The sequence below is a fragment of the Hypanus sabinus genome, chromosome 10 (assembly GCF_030144855.1).
Source record: "Hypanus sabinus isolate sHypSab1 chromosome 10, sHypSab1.hap1, whole genome shotgun sequence".
Taxonomy (NCBI): Eukaryota; Metazoa; Chordata; class Chondrichthyes; order Myliobatiformes; family Dasyatidae; genus Hypanus; species Hypanus sabinus.
Window position 1 is genome coordinate 91,124,248 of NC_082715.1, and position 20,488 is coordinate 91,144,735.

Genomic DNA, 20,488 nt, shown 5'->3' on the forward strand with positions numbered 1-20,488 from the left:
TACAAAAAAAAACACCCATTAGGAATCAACCCCCCAGAGCAATACATTTGACCATCATCTAAATAAATAAAAAAAGTCATCAACCGCCATTTCGTATTTATAAAAAAAATAAAATTGGAAGGATACCATATAACTTAATTCAAATTAAATGATAATATTTGGCAAAAGAACCCCAATTTCTATCAAAATCAAATCGAGGATCAAAAATTCTACTTCTAATTTTTTCTAAACTAAGACATAACATCACTTGAGAAAACCATTCAATTAATGTAGGGGAAGAAATATCTTTCCATTTTAATAAGATAGCCCTTCTTGCCAATAGTGTAACAAATGTGATTACATGGTGATCTGAAAATGAGATACCCTGAATATGATGCAGAACTATTCCAAATAGAACAGTCAATCTATTAGGTTGTAAATTAATTTTCAAAGCTTTAGAGATTGTAGAAAATAAAGATTTCCAGAACGATTTTAATGCAGAACATGACCAGAACATATGTGACAAAGTAGCTCCATTACCTTTACAGCTCTCTAAAATTCCAAATTTAAATCTCTATCTGGTTATTAAACAATCCCTATGGATTTGGGTTCAGTTTCATAATTTTTAAAATTTTAAACAATTTAAGTTATCTAGTTTTTTATATCGAAACTTCTCATTTAAACCTTCAACAACTGACCCCATTTTTCTTCTATGGAAAAATAAAGAAATTCATTCTTTTACAGCTTTATTTTGTGATGGTTGATTGATGACTTTTGAGGAGTTAATTAACAAATATTCTCTCACTCATACACATTTTTGCAATATTTTCAGGTTAGGCATTTTTTTACAACATTTACCTAAGTTTCCATATTTACAAGAATCTGATTTGTTGGATACCATTTGGAAATTGAATCCCTTAGTGAAAGGTTCCATTAGTAGAATTTATAATTTATTTTTGTTACAAAAAGAGAACTTATCACTAAAGATTAAACAAGATTGTGAGAGAGAACTTATTATGACCTTTGTTAATGAAGGTTGGCTTCATGTTTTGAAAAATGTAAATTCTTCTGTATGTCCCAACCATTGTTTAATTCAATTTAAAATTGTACACTGTTATTACTTAACAAAGGAGAGACTATCTAAAATATTTCCTAGTATAGGTACAATGCAATATATGATAATAGAAAAAATGTGAACTACAGTGAGTATATATACAAGCACAGACTGGATCGACCACCAGAAAGCGTACAACTCAATGCCCCATGCATGGTCAACAAGACACTAAGGACCTTCATCAAGAACTTGGTGGGCTGTTGGATGACAGTGCTAGAAGTTAACTCAAAGCCAATGGCACAAGTGTCCATCAGATGTGGAATATACCAGGGTGGTTCATTATCCCCACTGCAGTTCTGCATGGGCTTGAACCCCCTCAGCCAGATCATCTCAAAGAATAGACATGGGCACAGGTTCAGGAGTGGAGAGATCATCAGCCACCTCGTGTACATGGATGGCATCAAGCTGCATGCCAGAAATGAGACATTGATTCACTAATCCACCTGTCAAGGGTATACAGCTGAGATATCAGGATGTCATTTAGACTGGAAAAGTGCAGCTGGACAGTCATGAAAAGAGGTAAACTTGTCAAGACTGAAGGATTTGAGTTACCTGAAGACCACATGCCAGATGTACAGGACATCTACAAATGCCTAGGTATCTGGCAGGCATATGGAAGCCACGATGGGGACACAAGGAAGGCTGTAACATCCATGTACCTCCAAAATGTGAGACGTGTCTCAAAAAGCCAGCTGAATGGGAAGAACAAGATCAGAGCCATCAACACATTTTTGCCCAACCAGTCATCAGATAAAAAGCCACAAGTTTGCTGGCCAAGTAAAAAACCAAAAACCGTTGACTTAAGACCCGGAAACTCTTACATGGAGGATTCCACCCAAAGTCCAAAGTTGAGTGACCGTAGGATGGGGACTTGGAAGTGTCAAGGCTATAGTCCAGGAAGGAAAGAGAAACATCTATGAGTATGTGAGGAAGATGGCCCTGAAGGAGGACCTGCTTGGAGACCTCCTCAGACAGCAGGCAGTGCATATGAAATAGAAGTGGGTGAAGCAGAGCCAGAGGACCAGAGGCCATGGCAGGACAAGCCACTGCACGGGATGTACCATCGCCAGTTCTCAGAGGAGGCGGACCTAAGAAATGGCTGGACCTGGCACAGAGGGGCGGCTCCCGGCTGCACAAGAACAGGCGCTGAGCACAAGAGCAATAGAAACGAGGTCTGTCAAACCAGACAAGACCCAAGATGCAAACTGTGCAAAGAACCTTCTGAAAGCATCCAGCACGTAGCAGCAGGGTGCAAAATGCGGGCAAAAACAGCATACACTGAATGGCACAGCCAAGATGCAGGAATTATGTACAGGGACAGATGCTCTGAATATGGATTGGACACTCCCAAGTCAAAATGGGAAACACCTGTGAACGTAAATGGAGAATGACAAAGCTAAGATCATGTGGGTCTTCCAAATACACACTGATAAGGAGGTACTGGCCAATCAACCAGACATGGTAGTACTGGACAAGGAACAGAAGAGAGCATTCGTAATGGATGAGGCAATCCTGAATGACGGTAATATCAGGAAGAAAGATATGAGAAGCTGGAGAAATACCAGGGCTTGAAAGAGCAGATGGGGGGATGTGGAGGTTAAAGCCAGAATAATCCTGGTGGTGATAGGAGCACTTGGAGTGTGACACCTGGATAGGGAGGATGGCTCCAACAAATCGCAGGAAGAGCATCTGAGATCTCAGTCCAGAAGAGTGCACTGCTAGGAACAGGAAGGATATTGCGCAGAACTCTGAGGCTGCCACACCTCCGGTAGAGGACCTGGGATTGAGGGAAGAATACACATATACATTACCCATAAGGTGTGAGAATATAATAGTTAAATTAAAGAAGCAGTGCAAAAAAATAAAAGTAAAAAGGTAGTGGGGTTGAGTTCATGGGTTCAATGTCCATTCAGAAATCGGAAGAATGTGGAGGTTTTCACAGAGTACAGAAATTTTATTGGGTTGTAGGAGTGAATGAGAGACTGTGAAATGCAGCGCCATTAGAGGATTTGAACAAATGAATGGACGTATTTTAGTTTGCTCTCCAGGAACTGTGTTGTTGGATGAATGAGACAGCGCACAATGAAAGGTAATGTTGAGTGTATGGGTGTTGGACATAGCTCATTGTAAATTTGCACGGTTGATTCTGATGACCTCAAATCAAAAGAAGATAATCGGAGATTTAGAGTCAAGTATCGAAACCAACGGCATCTACACGACACGCTGCATCCGCAAAGCAAACAGCATTATGAAGGACCCCATGCACCCCTCATATAAACTCTTCTCCCTCCTGGGAAAAGGCACCGAAGCATTCGGGCTCTCACGACCAGACTATCTAACAGTTTCTTCCCCCAAGCTATGAGACTCCTCAATACCCAGAGCCTGGACTAATACCTTACTGCCCTATTGTCCTGTTTGTTATTTATGGTATTGCCTGCACTGTTTTGTGCATTTTATGCAGTCCTGGGTAGGTCTGTAGTCCAGCGTAGTTGTTTTTTTTAACGTAGTTCAGTCTAGTTTTTGTACTGTGTCATGTAACACCATAGTCCTGAAAAACGTTGTCTCATTTGTACTATGCACTGTACATAATAGATATGGTCGAAGTGACAATAAAAGTGACTTGACTTTTTAGCGAACTCCCACTTCCATCATTCATTGAAGACTACTGAAAACTACAAGTCCCAAAACACCCCAGTGCCACGTTCTGATCCGCGTCGGAGCTGCAGCCAATGGCGTGTGCGGAGGAGGTGGAAGTGCTATGACGACGCGTTACGGACGGCCTGGGGTTCGGCTTGTGGTTTGAACGTGAGCCGGGTGATGCGGTCCTAATCGGAGGGTGGAAGGCCGGGGTTCGGGCCGTACTTTCTTCCACTTGCTACGTCGGCAGATGATGGAGCGGGCGATGGAGCAGCTGAACCGGCTGACCCGTTCTTTGAGGCGGGCTCGGACCGTGGAGCTTCCCGAAGGTACGGAGTGTGCTGTACCGCAAGGGGAGGCGGGTGGTATGAACCCTCAAGGAGGAGGAGGAGGAGGAGGAGGTGTGGGATCTGACCATCACAGTGGTCAGGGCGGGCAGCGGGCATTCCGACTCCACGGTGGTGGGTACTGGGGAAGGGGGAGGGAAGAAAGGTGCCTGACTCCCGTTGTGGTGGGGAAAGAGGAGAGGCAGCTTGGACCCCGGGGTGGTGGGGAAAAGGGGAGAGTGGGCTTGATCCCCGGGCTGGTGGGTGAAAAGGAGTAGTGGTCTGATACCTGGGGTATTGGGAAAACTGAAGAGGTGTCTGACCCCCCCCCCCCCACTCCCAGTGTGAAGATGGGGGTGTGGGGGGGGGGGGTGGTTGTCCTGACCCTACCCGACTCCCAGGGCGGTGGGGGAAGATTAAAGGGGTGGCCTGATCTTCCAGGTGAGGGGAGCAATGGAAATGTGGGTCTGATTGACAGTTCGGTGCAGGGGAAGAGGATAGGATGTCTGATCACTAGTGTGGCGAGTGGAAAGGAGAGGGTGGGGTTGACCCCAGGGTGGTGTGGAGGGCCTGACCAATGTTCTTTCTAATTTGTAATGACCAGTGTGTACAAAAATCTTGTGCTGTGCAATTTTTTTGCCCAGTGACAGCAACGTCGGCTCTGAATAATTTCTTCTATAAAAACATTATAAATAAGCCTGTTTGAGTGCCTGCAGACAAACCACCACAAACTCCAAGTTGTCAACACCGTCTGCATGAGAAACTGGAAAAGGAAATGTAATTGTTTATGATCACGAAACATACTTTCATGACAACGAGGTTGAGGGTGACAACCTCTTGTGCACAGTTTAAATTCCTTTGTGCGCTAGTAACAATAGATGTGTGTGCACCTTAGAGAGAACATTGGGGCTGACCCCAGGGTGCTGGTGGGAGAAGAAAGTGGCTGACCTCTGGGGTAGTGGGGTGGGTGTGGGGGGTAAGAGGAGAGTGGAGCCCTAACCTGTTTTTTAACTCCAAACTCGTATCCACCAAATGTAGTGTCAGATATGTTATGTTCTACAGTCTGTTTTGCTTGAGTTATTTTGTCTTACTCTAAGCAAAATAACAAATTGAAATCCAAATTGTCAAGCAGCCTGTTATATTGTTCACTTCTTAGGCAATTTTGCATTCTATGTAATTCAAGTGTTGTAATTGTGGTCTGCAGTTCCAGGATTTGGATCGTTTAATAAAGGACCAGCAATATGTTTTATAGCTGTGCTTGTGTACAACCTGGAAGTTCCCATGCAATTGCAGTCGTAGCCCTTAGTGGTGGAGCTTGTGAATTTGGGAGGCATGTTGGAGTCATCTTGGCAAATACAGTAACTACAGTGTATTTAGTTAGTATTACAAATAGTGATAGTGTTGGAGGAATTGAAAGTTTAGGAAGGTTCATGAGGTGCCATTGAGATCCTTGAAGTCCTTGGTTCTGCACTCATCTGTGCACCATACAGATGGTGGAATGGCCCTGGGATGTCTGAAGCTGAGTCACTGAAATGTTCTTGTAGCTATGATTTTGTGGTTGTTTTGAGTTGAACTTCTGTTCAGTGGTGATCCCCAGAATATCGATGGTGGGAATGGGGTGATGGGATGACACTACATATCAAAGTGGGGTCATTAGCTTGGAAATGTCATTGCCTGGAACTTATGTGGTACGAATGTTCCAGACACTTAATGGGAAAACTACTCTTGAAGAATGCAGAGGGACATTCCACTGTGATGCCATGGCTTATTCTGCTGGCTTTATCCAGATTGATAACCAGGAATGGGAGAGTTAGCAGACATTACCCTGATTAACATGGTTGTGATGGTGCAACATCTGCTCCAATACTCATCAACTTCAATTAAATCTAAAGAAATCACGTATCAGCTTCTTCCACCTGCACAGTTGTGGTCCAAGCAAAAATCTAAACATAGCCCTTAAATGTACTTATCTTACTTGCTATTTAAACTCAAATATCAGAATACCCAAAAAATCTCATGTTTTATTTTAAGATCCATGTTGAAATGTGAATTAATTGTCTAAAGTAATACTAGATCAAAATGGCAGAGTGGCAAGTGGAATGTCAGATGCCCTACATTGAGCTGGCTGCAGAAAATATATGAAGTGAGATAGGAGCTGCTTCATGATAGATTAAGTGAAGCATGCAGACTTTGGGAATGAGAGTGATTGAGGAGCTTCCTGTGAGGGAAATGACAGGAGTGGATTAAGTATTAGGCTCTAAAATTGCCTCCATCCCAAGTTAGTGAAATTACACTGTTACAACAGCTGATACCTACTATACTGGAATGATGCTGACCACACTTTGTTTTGCCTACTCAGTGAATGAGGACAGTCAAATACACATGCTTTTGCAGAATCTGCTTTTGAACTTTGCATTGTACTCATTAGGAGAAAGTTATATCTTTAGGCAGTTTACAGTGTGAAAGCTTTGCAATGGGATTTGGTCATGGTGTGAAGTTTTAATTCTTAATTGTGCTTTGGTTTCTTAAGGCATTGTATTCAAGACTCCTAAATCAGGAGTGGTGTGGTATGAGTGAATACAGTTTAGGCATGTCTGTTCTGTTGCAGTAAATGCATTTGCCCCATACTCTGCTAATGTACTCTTGAGCAGATATAATTGAAGTGGAAAATTGAATATATTTCTCTCCTTATAAAGGGACTTAAGCTATTTCATCTTTATTATTTAGCTGAAAGAACAAAAGTTAGGGATCCTGGTGCTTAAACTTAATTACATAAACTTGTGTTACTACAACCATTTATTTCAAATTCCATAAGAAAATAAGGATGGGGGAAATACAGAAATGAAAATATGAAAAAATCAATATTTCTGTGTAAAGAGAAGATGTTTGAATCTGATGAAGCAATGGTCTTAATTTATTATTGTAGCAGCATTTCTTTTAGCTGAAGTAACAACAGGTATTTTGTGCTTGTAGATAATGAAACTGCAGTTTATACGTTGATGCCAATGGTAATGGCTGATCAGCACAGGTGAGCTTTGTAGTCCAATACATTTCAATTATTTGAGACTAAATGGAAGGGGAGATTGCATGATGATAATATTCCAATAGAATCAAAATTTAACACCTTCAAGGATAAAACATGTTTACATATTTTAAGAAGATTAAAGTAATTGGACCTTTTACTGTTAATGTCATTTTTCTTATGAGAGCCTGTTAAATCAAAATTAAAAATTGTTGTCATGGTAATTGTCCTGGTAGTGCCATTAGGAGATTACTTTTCATGCATGTATTGTGTATTTTCAGTATCAGGAACAGTGTGAGTAAATGCAATGTAAACAACTCCTTATTCTGTCCCAGCAAACTACCTCAGGTTCATATTTTGGAGGGAGTCATGCAGATGGCCGGAAGTACAATGGACCAAGTCTGAGTAACTTTCATTTCACTTCATTGAGTATGTGGGAGGCTAAAATTAATCTGTGTTTCAGAGGCTATGGGTATGGTTGTGTTGTGATATTGTATAGCTGCTATTTAACCCCTGATTTTGGTTTAAGTTGAAGTTCTTTCATGATAATTCTGGGCTGTTATAACTCTTGCAATAATTTGATTTCCTATGTAATTGGACAAGGAGACCTAACTAATTTAAGCAGTCCTGATAAGGGATCTTGACTAGAAATACTGACTTTCCATTTCCCTCACAGATGCTGCTTGGCCTGTTGAGTTCCTTTGTGAGCATTGCCACTAATTTAAGCAATGTTCTTTATTATTTGTGAAGGCTAATGAGATTCCCTGAAGAAGTTTTAAAAAAAAGTTGTATTATTTGCTGTTATTATGGAAATCTTCTATCATAGTTTTGTGCATATCATTGAAACCATTTGTAATGTTGTGTTATATTGTTTCTTTTTAAGGTCCGTTTCAGAATTGTTGACAAATTCAAAATTTGATGTTAATTATGCTTTTGGTCGTGTCAAGAGAAGCCTGTTGCATATTGCTGCGAAGTAAGATAGTTTGCTATTTTTATGATTTACTTTGCTATTACTTTATTACATCATTTTGTCTTCCATTAAAGTGTTTCACAGTTATGCTAGATTACAGGGCTGCACATAGAATTGGTTCAAATCGATCTTTTCCATAGATATTGTCAATTTTGGTGGAACTGAAGTTGGCTAAATTGGACAAAATGTACTTCAAACCATTTTGCATGGAAAATTATCTGGCTGCCTTTCGGCCTGGACTGTTAATGGGTATTTTAAATGAAGGTGGTGGGAACAGCAGGAATGTTGTGGTCCATTCTACTTAACTCTAATTTATTATACCTCTAAAAGTGAAAGTGTTGTGACTTATCTCGCGATATTTTTCTTTTCATGAAATCTGTAAGTTGGTATTATGAACTACTGGAATATAATTCCAGTGATAAAGTAAAAGTAATCATGCCTAATAATGACTGTTTTCTTTACACCTCAGTTGTGGCTCTGTTGAATGCCTTATTCTGCTTCTGAAGAAAGGTGCAAATCCAAACTACCAGGATATTTCTGGATGCACTCCCCTTCACCTAGCAGCTCGGAATGGGTGAGTATGCTGAGGCTTTTAAGGGCTTTTAAGATCTTTTAAAACATCAGTATATTTTCACCTGATATCTTTTATTAAGAGTTTATTTGAAATATAATGAAATATTAAGAATTGTTAAGTAGAAGTATGTATTAATTATTGGTTAAGCAATCAAATTATGCCAGCAATGTGGCATTGTACCTGTATAGCAATGGATTTAATATTTTTTTATAATCCAAATGTCACCACCAGTGTATTTATGTGTTTGTCCTTTGTAGTTAGTGATGAACACCATCTTAAACGATCCTTGTCCTTATAATGGAGGTTCTCCTATGCAATGGAAATCAACTATCCAACAATTGTGAAAGAATGGGAAAATGTCAGGGTGGTTGAAGAATTGGAGAGGATTCTGCACTGGTCAAAGTGCAGATTTGACAAGTAGAGTGTAGTACATTTTTATAGATAACGCCATAGTAGGCCAGTGGTGGGGTGATGAGTGTTTGAAATACACTTAATGCCAGTGAAACAGGATTATGTATCTTGACACTGTATTGAGTATTGTGTATTGAGATTCTTGACAGTTGTTGGAGCTACACCCCTCCAGACATAGAGTGTTCCATTGCATGCTGAATTTATGTGCATGGAGTGAGGAGCAAATCACTTGCCACTGGATACTCTTGTGGCCATAGTATTTTGTAGCTGACCCAGCTGAGATTCTCATTGATGGAGTGTTTCAATGATAGTAATGCCATATGATAAGTGGTTAGATTTTTATCGTAATAGTCATTGTCTGGCGCATATCATAGATTACTTATCACCTCTCAGTCCATTGTCTTGCCGCCAGCAGACATGGATTGCTTCATTTGTTAAGATTTTGTTACTTTTTTTTCAATTTTTGGATCTAGGCGGTGTTGATCGGTCCTGTGAAGGTGATCGTAAGCTGCCTTGAAGCAGAGGAGCCCTTCTGGTGAAGGTATTCCTATACTGTTCTTGGGTAGGGAGCTGCAGGATTTTAACCCTACCATAATTTCCAAATCAGTGTGCGATGCAGTTTGGGGAGAAATTTTCAAGTGTTATGTGATGAGAGAGGATTTGATAGAGGTCTACAAGACTATGAGAGGCATAGATAGGGTGGATAGCCAGTACCTGTTTTCCAGGGCATGAATAGCAAACACCAGAGGGCATGTGTATAAAGTTAAGGGAGGGACGTTTAGGGGAGACATCAGGGGCAAGGTTTGTGAGTGCCTGGAATGACTTACCAGGGATGGTGGTGGAGGCTAAAACATTAGGGGTATTTAAGAACCTCTTGGATAAGCACATGGATGAAAGAAAAATAGAGGGTAATGGGGTAGTGTGCGTTTAGTACTTTTAAGGAATATATGGGTCGGCACAACATCGAGGGTTGAGGGGCCTGTGCTGTGCTGTAGTATTCTGGTGTTCAGGAGATACTGTTATAAAAACCTAGGCAAGTAACTTCAGTACATTTGTGGATACTGCTTATCTATCTATTTAATCACATCGGTGCCATACTGTGAGGGAGTAAAAAGCTTTGTATTATGACTCCATCACAATGTATAGACATGTCAATTTATAATTCTAATGGCACGTAGAAAGAAGCTTTACTGTAGCATGTTGGTCCTGGCTTTAATGCTGTGGTGCTGTTTGTCAGACAGAAGCGGTTGAAGCGGTTTATGGTTGGGTTGACTGGTGTCCCTGATGATCTTCCAGAACTACTTTATGCATCTTCTGCTGTAAATGTCCTCAGTGGAGGGAAGTTCACATCCACAGATGCCCTGGGCTGTCTGTACCACTCTCTGCAGTGCCCCGTGATCAAGGTTGGTGCAGTTCCCAAACCAGCGGTGATACAGCTAGCCAGGATGCTCTCAGTGGTGCTCCTGTAGAAGATCTTGAGGACTTGGGGGCCCATTCTGAACTTCTTCAATCGTCTGAGGGGCAGAGATGTGCACATTCCAGGAGAGATCTTCGGTGAAGTGTATACCAAGGAACTCAAAACTACTCACCCTTTCAACTGCAGTCCGATTGATGTTGATTGGTGTGTGCCTGTCTCCATGCTTCCTGTAATCTACGATTGGCTCTTCTGTTTTTTGGACATTGAGGGAGAGGTTGTTATCTTGGCACCACTGTGTCAGAGTGTCTCGTCGCTGCTAGAAATAAGGCCAATCACTATTGTGTCATCTGCAGATTTGATCAGCAGATTGAAGCTGTGTGTTCAGCACAGTTGTGGGTGTAAAGGAAGTAGAAGAGGGGACTCAGGATACAATGCTGGGGGGCACCTGTGATGAGGGTCAGATGGACAAGTGAGGGAACCCACCCTTACCACCTATTCACGATCCATTAGGGAGTCCAAGAGCCAACTGCACAAGACAGAGGTCTCTGAGCTTCCTGTTAAGTCTGGAAGGAATTATGTTGTTGAATGTTGAGCTGTAGTCCAGAAACAGTATTCTAACATATGCATCCCTCTTCTCTAGGTGAGTGAAGATGGTGTGTAGTGCTGTGGCTATGGCATCGTTGGTACAGCGGTTTCTTTGGTAGGTGAATTGTAGGGGATCTAGTGTGGGTGGTAGCAATCTGCAAACGTAGTCTTTGACCAGCCTCTCAAAGCATTTGCTTATAATGGAGATGAGTGTGACAGGGTGTCAATCGTTCAGGCATGCTACCTTGGTTTTCTTAGGTACAGGAACAATGATGGACAGGAGGGCACTACACACCAGACAGCTGTTCCACATAGACTTTGAGGACTTGCCCTGGGATGCCATCTGGCCCTGCTGCCTTGCAGCTTTTGCTGTCCATTGTAGGACCGAATATTTTTGTCGATGATGGGATGTTCACTGTGTTGTATCTACAAATGCTTCACTTTCTTCTAGACAGTTATCAGTCCTGCTCTCATGCAGGCAACTGGAGAGTATCCCTTTAAACTCTTGATGTGTGCCTTGCCAATGCAGTGAAGGCCTTGTGGTATAAGATGGTAGGTCTGCTGTCACTTCTGATTTGCTCTTGTGGAGTTTCTAAACATTGGTTATCTTCCATACATTGCGGTAGGACATGCTCTGATGATAATGATGGTGGTCTATATACACCACTGGGAAACTAGGTGTTGGTCATCCTAATGAACAGACTTCAGATGGTCAAGATGTACAACCGTTCCTCCCTCCCCATAATCCTCAGCATAGATACCGACCCATTGCTATACACTATGGTCACACACTACTGTATGACCAAACACCCGAGCAATCACATTATTGAGTTTGCCCAAGACAAAAGTGGCTCTCATCAAGAATGATGAGAAGACCGACACAGAGGAGGTGGAAGAGCTCGAGGCCTGGTGGCAGGCAAATAACCCCTTCCTCAATGTCAACAAGACAAAGGAGATGGTTATCAACTTAAGGAGAGCTTACACCACTCATCCCCTCTCCACATTGGTGGCATAGCAATGGAAACTACTGGATCCTGCATAAATATATAAATTCTTATAGTCCCATAACACATGCTCCACAGTCACATCAATGGTCATGATCTTGTATAGTTGTGCAGTGGAGAGCATCCTAACATGCTGCATCACAGTCTGAAATGGAAACTGCATTGCTGCATACAAGGGGGCTCTACAGAGGGTAATTAAAACTCTGCAACGCATTACTGGCACCAACCTATCTGCCATCAAGGACATACAAAAAGATGCTTGGAAAAGGCCAGTGGTATCATCCCACCCACCTTGCTTATGGACTGTTTGTCCCACTCACATCAGGGAGGAGGCTAAGCAGCAGCCATGCCAGACAGTACTTTTCCCAAGCCGTCAGGGCTGATCAACAACTCCTGCTATTAATGCAGCCTACCACCACTGCTATCTACACATTACCTTGTGTCACTTTATGTACATACTGTCAGTCTTTGTACAGTCATCTGTACGGTGTGTTTTATAGGATTGCTATATATCCTCACTTCTGACGTTGTGTTTGAAGGATGACCATCGACAAAGCAGCTGAAGATGAAAAGTTTTTAAAAAATGCAGCTGTTCGAAATTTTCATCTGAATTCACATATTGACTAAACCACAGGGACAGCAGAGTTCCTTGCTTGAAGGCTATTGTAACCATTTGGTAATTTTGTAGCCCAGATTATTACATGGACATAGTATTTGAATTTGTTACTCTGGATTGATAGCCCAGGTGATTTGGTTATTGATCTTAGACCATAAGACATGGGAGCAGAATTAGACCATTTAGTCCATTGAATCTGCTCCCCGTTCTCCCTTTCAATCCCATTCTCCTGTCTTCTCCCCATAACCTTTGACTCCCTTCGTATTCAAGAATCTTTCAACTTCCACTTTAAGTATACTCAATGACTTGGCCTCCACAGCTGTCTGTGTCAATGATTTTTGTTACTTAATCATCGTGCAATCATAGTGCCTATAGTAGTTCAGAAGAAGAATTTTCTGTTGCGGCAATAACTGTGCCCAGTGTTTGAAATGTTAGCCAATTGTCAAATATTTTTCAGTTATGCATTTTGAACTAGGTAGGATACTATTTTTGCAGAAAATTCTATACGGGCCAAATGGCCTAATTCTGCTCCTATATCAATGGCCTTATGTTTTGGCTTCTTCCTCTAATTTCAGACAGTAGAATTTCTAAATTTTAGTGTAAATTTCATAGTACTGTTATAGGATCGGGCTAAAAATTGTCAAACCAACCATTTTTTAAGAACACTGAGTTGGTTGGATTTCTATCCAAAAACAGTTAAATGTAGAAACTGAGGGGAGTCAGGCAGTACCGTCAATGGAGTGGGTAGAATGGGGGTTGAGAGAGGAGAAATCTGGTATTGGTGGATTGCAAGCTGTGTTGTACTGAAGATCATGAATGAGGTTGGGACAAATATTTGCATGTGAGGAGACTTTAAATATAACGTGGATCTACTTGGGTCAGGCAGAACATTAGAGTGAGAGACAGTTGATGTTACAGGTTGCTGAGCTTTTTTCAAAACATTTCAAAGTAACTGGATCCTGTGGGACTTGACTCTAGTGAAGAAATTGTATTTGAGTTAGTGTATGATCATTCATAATGGGTCAAGTTGCAATATGTGAAGAATGAAGGCTGAGAATTTTCGTGGAAAGAAGGCTAAGTGCACACCAGATCATGCAAGGTCTCCATTTCCCAACCATACAAGATAGAAGCCTCATAAGTTGGAACTGAGATTAATTACAGGTCATGATGGCAAAAGTTCAAGATGGTATTGATGATGATGGTATGGGGCTGCACGATGTGTAACAGTACAATGTTTTATAATGCCAGCTGTAGTAATATTAGGGTTCAATTCTGATTGCTGTCTAAGGAGTTTGTACATTCTCTCTGTGACCACATGGATTTTTTCTGGGTACTGTGGTTTCTTCCCACATTCCGAAGATGTATAGGTTATGGTTGGTGAGTTGGGGCATGCTATGATGGTGCTGGAAGTGTGGTGACACTGGCACAATCATTGCTAGTTTGATTTGAGACAACTCGTTTCACCATGCATGTGTGACAAATAAAGCTAATGTTTCATTGCAGTTCTTGTTATTAAGATAGTCAATATTTTTGTCCATTGCATTTGGTTAGACATTGCCAGTAATGCATTTGTGGAAGAGACCAAAAGGTAAGTCATCACTGATGTGTGTGTTGAAGTAAATGAGCCTCATTCATGTTCTTTGTTTTCTTTTTAACCAATGGAAATGTTGTCAAAGGATGTATTCTATTTACAGGCAGAAAAAGTGTATGGGAAAATTACTGGAGTATAGTGCTGATGTGAACATCTGCAACAATGAAGGACTGACTGCAGTACGTATAAAATCTAATATTTTTCCTTTTACTGTTGGCCATTAATGCAGCAAGCTACAATCTGTAATTTTTTCTGTTTACTTTTTGTTAAATGAATATGTGGATTAACACTTTAGAACAGGTGCCTTTCATGATTTCAGAATATTGAAAGTGATTTATAGGTAAAGATAGGCCTCCTTCCATGTTGCATTCTTTCTGTGAATGAAGAGATCTCTCTTCAAAACTTGCTTGTTCTACAAAACCAAATAACTGGCAAGATTGGAAAACACACAAAAGATGATCATGTTTTATGCTAACCTGTTTGATGATCTTATTACAAGAAGTTCAGGTACAACCTACCGCAGACCGTAGGCAATTCCAGGTGAAGTTAGAGACAAAATTGGATGCATGACAGCTGTGGCAGGGTTTGCATTCCATTATTTCTCACAAGGCGAAGTCTTAACAGCATAAATGGCAGTGGTGCTTCACTCCCTGATGAGTTTTTATGGATAATTTGAAAGGGGGAATAAACATTTGTGCGAATCCTCACAGCATCTGGTGACCCTGTGATCTGTCTCTGAAGCTGACGTTAGCACATCCTTCAAGAGGGTGAAATCTCACAAGGTGTAATGAGCCAATTACGTACCTGGCAAGATACTGAAAATCTGTGCTGATCAACTGGGTAGAGTGTTCAATGACACATTGAACCTCTCACTGCTGTAGTTGTAAGTTCCCACCTGCTTCAAGGGAGCATCATTCATACCAATGCTCGAGGAGAGCAGGGTGAACTGCCTCAACGATTACCAGCTAGTAGCATTCACTTATGTTGTGATGAAGTACCTTGAGAATTCGGTCATGGATATAATTAAGTCCTGTCTGAGAAAGAACCTGGACTGATCGCAATTTGCTGAATGCCAAAGGATGTCTACAGCAGACACAATTTCTCTGGCTCTTAACTCAGCCTTATTGATTACAGCTCAGCATTCTATGCAATCATCCCCTCACTACTAACTAACAAACTTTAAAACCTAGGCCTCTGTACCTCTGCTACTGCATTATTGGCTTCCTTATCAGGAGACCATAGTCAGTGTGGATCAGTAAGAACATCTCCTTGCTGATAATCAACTCAGGTAAAACACAAGGTGGTGTGCCTAATCCACTGTTCTACTCTCCCTACACTCTTGACTGTGTGGCTGGGCACAACTCCAATGTCATCTGTAAGTTTGTTGATGGTGATAGTGAGATAAATTGGCTGGTTGACTGGTGTCGCAACAATAATCTTACACTCAACATTAGCAAGAGCAAGGAATTGTATACTTGGGGAAGGGTAGGTTGAGAGAATGCACACCAGTCCGTATTTAGTGGTCAGCAGTTTCAAGTTCTTGGGCATCAACATCTCAGAGGATATGTCAAAGGCTGCACACTTTGATGCAATCACAAAGAAAGCATGCCAGCAACTGTGCTTTATTAAGAGTTTGAAGAAATTTGGTATGTCACCAAAAGCTAGCCAGTTTCTATAGAGTTATGCTGGAAATCATTCTGACGGGTTGTATCACTGCCTGCTATAGAGTCTCCAATGTGCACATTTGGAAGGGACTAGAGAGAAGCGTTTGATGGCTCAGGGCCTGTACTCTGGAGTTTTGAGGAATGAGGAGGTATCTTATTGAAACCAATTGAATATTTATTGAAAAGCCTACCATGAATGAATTTGGAGAGGATGTTTCCTATAGTGGGAGGGAGCCTGGACTATAGGGTATAGCCATAGAATACAAGGACATCTGTTTAGAACAGAGAGGAGGAATTTCTGTAGCCAGAGCATGGTGAATCTGGAATTCATTGCTATAGATGACTGTGGAGGCCAAGTTATAAAGCAGAAGTTGTTAGGTTCTTGATTAGTAAGGGCATCAAAGTTTATGGGAAGAAGAGAAAAGAATAGAGTTGAGAGGGACAATAAATCAGCCATGATGGAATGGTGGAGCAAACTCTTTGGGTCAAATGGCCAAATATGTCTTACGGTCTTGTGGACAGGTTGTAGATGTGGCCAGCTCCATCATGAGCAAAAGGACATCTTCAAAAGGCAATGCAAGAACCTCAAAGAACCTCACAGTCTGTGACGTGCCTCTTCTCATTTCTGCCATCAGGGAGGAAGTACAGAAGCCTGAAAGCACACACTCGGTGTTTTGGAATCAGCTTCTTCCCCTCCGCCATCATATTTATGAATGGTCCTTTAATGCTATCTCATTCTTTCTCTTTCACACTATGTATTTATTTATTTACGTTATTGTTGTTCTCCACGACCTGTGGCGCATCAGGCAACAACCACGCCGTTTCTTTAGCTTCTTTCTCTATTATTTATGACGCTGAGTTGCTAGCTCGATGCTTGACCCAGCATGGATGGAAAGCATGAAAAAAACTGGCCGGGTTCCAACCCGGGATTGCTCGCCTTGAAGTCTGGTGCAGATGCCACTATGCTACTAGCCGGTTTTTTACTTTGGTGACTTTGTAATTTTTATTTCTTGCACTGCTTCCACAGAACAACAAATTTCACAGCATATGTAGGTGATAATAAACCTGAATCTGATTTTTGGACTGTCTTACACTAAACCACTGTTACACTTGTCATAGAGTAATACAGTACGGAAGTGGGACATCTGGATTTGTGGAAGGGAAATAGTGTCAGATTATTCTGAAATTGAAGATGAAACCAGAATAGATGAATGAGAACCATCTGATATGTATTTGGATTTTCAAAACGCCACTTGATTATTAAACAGATTTGACATGGGATCATGCACCGAATAGAAGAAAAAGGATTTCATTTTTGAGTTGTGATTAAGTGATGAGTTAGGTGCTGGAAGCATTGATGGTGATGTGCCTGGTTTTTAGTCTATATCAATAACTGGATGAGGGAATTATAGTTGCAAGAAAAAGATTGTGAATTCTTTGCAGTTACCTGGTTTTCTGCATTAATTACTCCTTTGTGGTCTGATCTTCATCTAAGTCGCATTAATAGACAAACACAATCTGCCTAAACAATAAACAGTTGTATTGTCATGTCTTTATTGAACACATTGTTTAATCATTTGCAGTCCAGGCTGGAAAAAGTATGTGAACACCTGTTTTTCATAATTGGTAGAACCTCCTTTAGCGGCAATACCCTCCACTAAACGTTTCTTGTAGCTGCTGATCAGACTTGCACAATGGCGAGGAGGAATTTTAGTACATTCCTCCACACAAAACTGTTTCAATTCATCAATATTTCTGGGATACCTTGCCTGAACAGCCCTTTTCAGGTCACGCCACAGCATCTGGTCTGGATACTGATGCGGCCATTTCAAAACATAAATTTTCTTCTTTTTAAGCGATTCTCTGTTGTTAATTTACTCTTGTGTTTCAGATCGTTGCTGCACCATCTAACTTCCATTCAGCTTCAGATGATGGACCGCTACCCTGACATTCTCCTGTAAAGTGTCTTGATACAATTTTGAATTCTTTGTTTTCTCAATGATTGCAGGGTGTCTCAGCTCTGAGGCAGCAAAGCTGCCCCAAACTGTGATGGTTCTCCCACGTTGTTTCACAGTTAGGGTGAGGTTTTGGTGTTGATGGGCAGTGCCCTTTTCCTGTAAACAAAGCGGTGTGCATTTCTGCCAAAAAGTTCAAATTTTGTCTCACCTGTCCACAGAACTTTGTCCCAGAAGCAATGTGGAATATCCAGGTAGTCTTTTGCAAACTTGAGACGTGCAGTAATTTTTTTTTGGAGAGCAATGACTTCCTCCGTGATGTCCTTCCATGAACGCCATTCTTGTTCAGTGTTTTTATTATGATGGACGCATGAACAGAGATTTTGGCAGATCTTTTGCTGTTGCCCTTGGATTCTTCAGCACCTTCAGCATTCCACGTTGTGCTCCTTGTGTGATCTTTGCACTCCTAGGGAGAGTAGCAACAGTACTGAATCTCCTCCATTTGTAGACATTTTCTCTTACTGTGGACTGATGAACACTCAGCTCTTTAGAAATGCTTTTGTAGCCTTTTGCAGCTTCATGCATCTCTACAATTCTATTGAGGTCCTCTGAAAGTTGTTTTGATTGTGGTATGGTGCACATAAACAGACCTTTCTTGAGAAGAGAAGAGCAGGGTCTGTCAGTAACCTGCCTTTGTGTCTTTTCTTACAGGGCAGGGCACCTCTACAATCCACACCTCCAATCTCACCTCATTGACTGGAACACCTGACTCCAAATAGCTTTTGTAGAAGGCTTTGCCCGAGAAGTTTACATACTTTTTTGAACCTAGACTGTGATTGTTTAAATGGTGTTCTCAGCATTGATGAGAGGAAATACAATTTTTTAAGTGTTAATAGCTTGGGCAGATTATGTTTGTATTATTCTGATTTAGATAAAGATCAGACCACATTTTATGAGTAATTAATGCAGAAAACCAAGTAATTGCAAAGGGTTCACAAACTTTTTCTTGCAACTTTAAGTGTAATGTTGAAGTTTGATGATGTGAAGCAAAATGCCATGTATGCAGTTAGCAGGATGTTCAGAGGCTTCAGGGGGCAAAAGACAAGTAAATGGAGTTGATTCAAGTTGTTCCATTCTAATTTGCAATTTATTAAAGAAGATAATTGCTGAAAATTGCATTTTTAATTGGCTTTACAGTAGCTTTTGTACTTGTATACCTGTGTGCTAATTTGAGGTCTTGAGATGTATGCAGAAAATATTGTAGTTTGATCCATAACTTTCTAATAAAACTACTCCAATTTGTTATGTCAAAGTCTGATTTATACCTTTTTTATAAATGAAGTTTTAACAAATACAAAATAAACAATGCTTAATACATGGCATCAATCTTGATTTTGGGATTTAAAGAAAAGTATTTAATTTATAGATCTGAGGTTGGTGAAGCAACAGGAAATTGCAAGAAATGTACAGTCTTTGCTGTTTATCTCTGGTTTTATACACACAAATCCAATTATTTTACAATTAAGTATATTGCAACAATTTAAAGCAAGCAATTTCTTTGCTGCAGATTCATTGGCTCGCTGTCAATGGCCGCACTGAGCTTCTTCATGATCTACTGCAGCATGTTAGTAATGTGGATGTTGAAGATGCAATGGGCCAGACTGCTTTACACGTGGCTTGTCAGAATGGGCATAAGACGGTTAGTACAAAAGCTTTAACAGAAAAGCGATGGTTTGATGCCATTTCGAAATGCTTTTGCAACGGCTAAACACAAAAATATTGTTTTTAAATAACTAGATTGACAACATCATATTTTAAAATGAAATTTAAATTCATGTGTAATTTTGAATGCACCGCATTCATTTCTAAATCCTGGATCGAAGTCTGGGCAGAGGAAGTGGAAGACGAGGTTTAATCTGGTCAAGTGGAAAATGGAAAGGAGAAATAGAGGTATAGAGGTAATAGTAGGTCCCTTAGTAGTACTGAGATACAGCGGAATTTTGGAGTCCACGTCCGCAGTACACTGAAAGTGACTTTGCTAGTAGATAAGATGGCATGTCTTTGGCATATAGGCATGTTTGCCTGCGTTGGTTGGGGCATTAAGTATAAGAGTAAAGAAGTGATGCTGCAGCCATATAAAACTTTTATTGAACTGCACTTGGAGTATTGTGTGCAGTTTTGATATCATCATTATAGGAGGCTAGAAAGGATGCAGGAGAGCTTTACTGGGATACTGCCTGGATTAAAATGTATGAGCTCCAAATACAGGTTGGACGAACTTGGGTTCTTAGAGTATTCGAGGCTGAGGGAGACATAATTTAGAGGCATAGCTATGGTACAGTCAGAATCTGTTCCCCAGCGTACAAATGTCAAACATCAGAGGACAGACTTTTCATGTTGGAGGATTGAAATTAAAGGCAACTTGAAGAGCAAGTTTATTTACGCAGAGAGTGGAAGAGTGCCTGGAATGGGTTACCAGGGCTTGTAGAGGAAGTGAGTAGTTTAGAGTTGAGGCTTTTAGATAGACATGTGAATATGAAGGGAATGGAGTAATATGGCTGATAAACAGGAGGACACAATACAAATCAACATGAAGATAAATGCATCTTGTAAATACGATAAC

At 40.9% G+C, this 20,488-nt stretch overlaps 1 protein-coding gene across 8 annotated transcripts in view; it reads left to right on the plus strand.

Annotated features, from left to right (window-relative positions):
• Positions 1-1,611: 1,611 nt before the first annotated feature.
• Positions 1,612-20,488, plus strand: part of hace1 (HECT domain and ankyrin repeat containing E3 ubiquitin protein ligase 1) — a 69,067-nt gene continuing 50,190 nt past the window's right edge. Inside the window, exons 1-6 of one of the 8 annotated variants that reach the window (XM_059982320.1) lie at positions 1,612-4,059; positions 7,030-7,084; positions 7,962-8,051; positions 8,518-8,622; positions 14,350-14,425; positions 19,433-19,564. In XM_059982320.1, coding sequence (XP_059838303.1) covers positions 3,981-4,059; positions 7,030-7,084; positions 7,962-8,051; positions 8,518-8,622; positions 14,350-14,425; positions 19,433-19,564 — 537 coding nt within the window. In that variant the 5' untranslated portion in view covers positions 1,612-3,980. Of the gene's footprint in view, positions 4,060-7,029; positions 7,085-7,413; positions 8,052-8,517; positions 8,623-9,506; positions 9,575-11,090; positions 11,151-14,349; positions 14,426-19,432; positions 19,565-20,488 lie in introns of those variants that run through there. The other 7 variants (XM_059982324.1, XM_059982323.1, XM_059982325.1 and 4 more) reach the window with 7 other exon arrangements.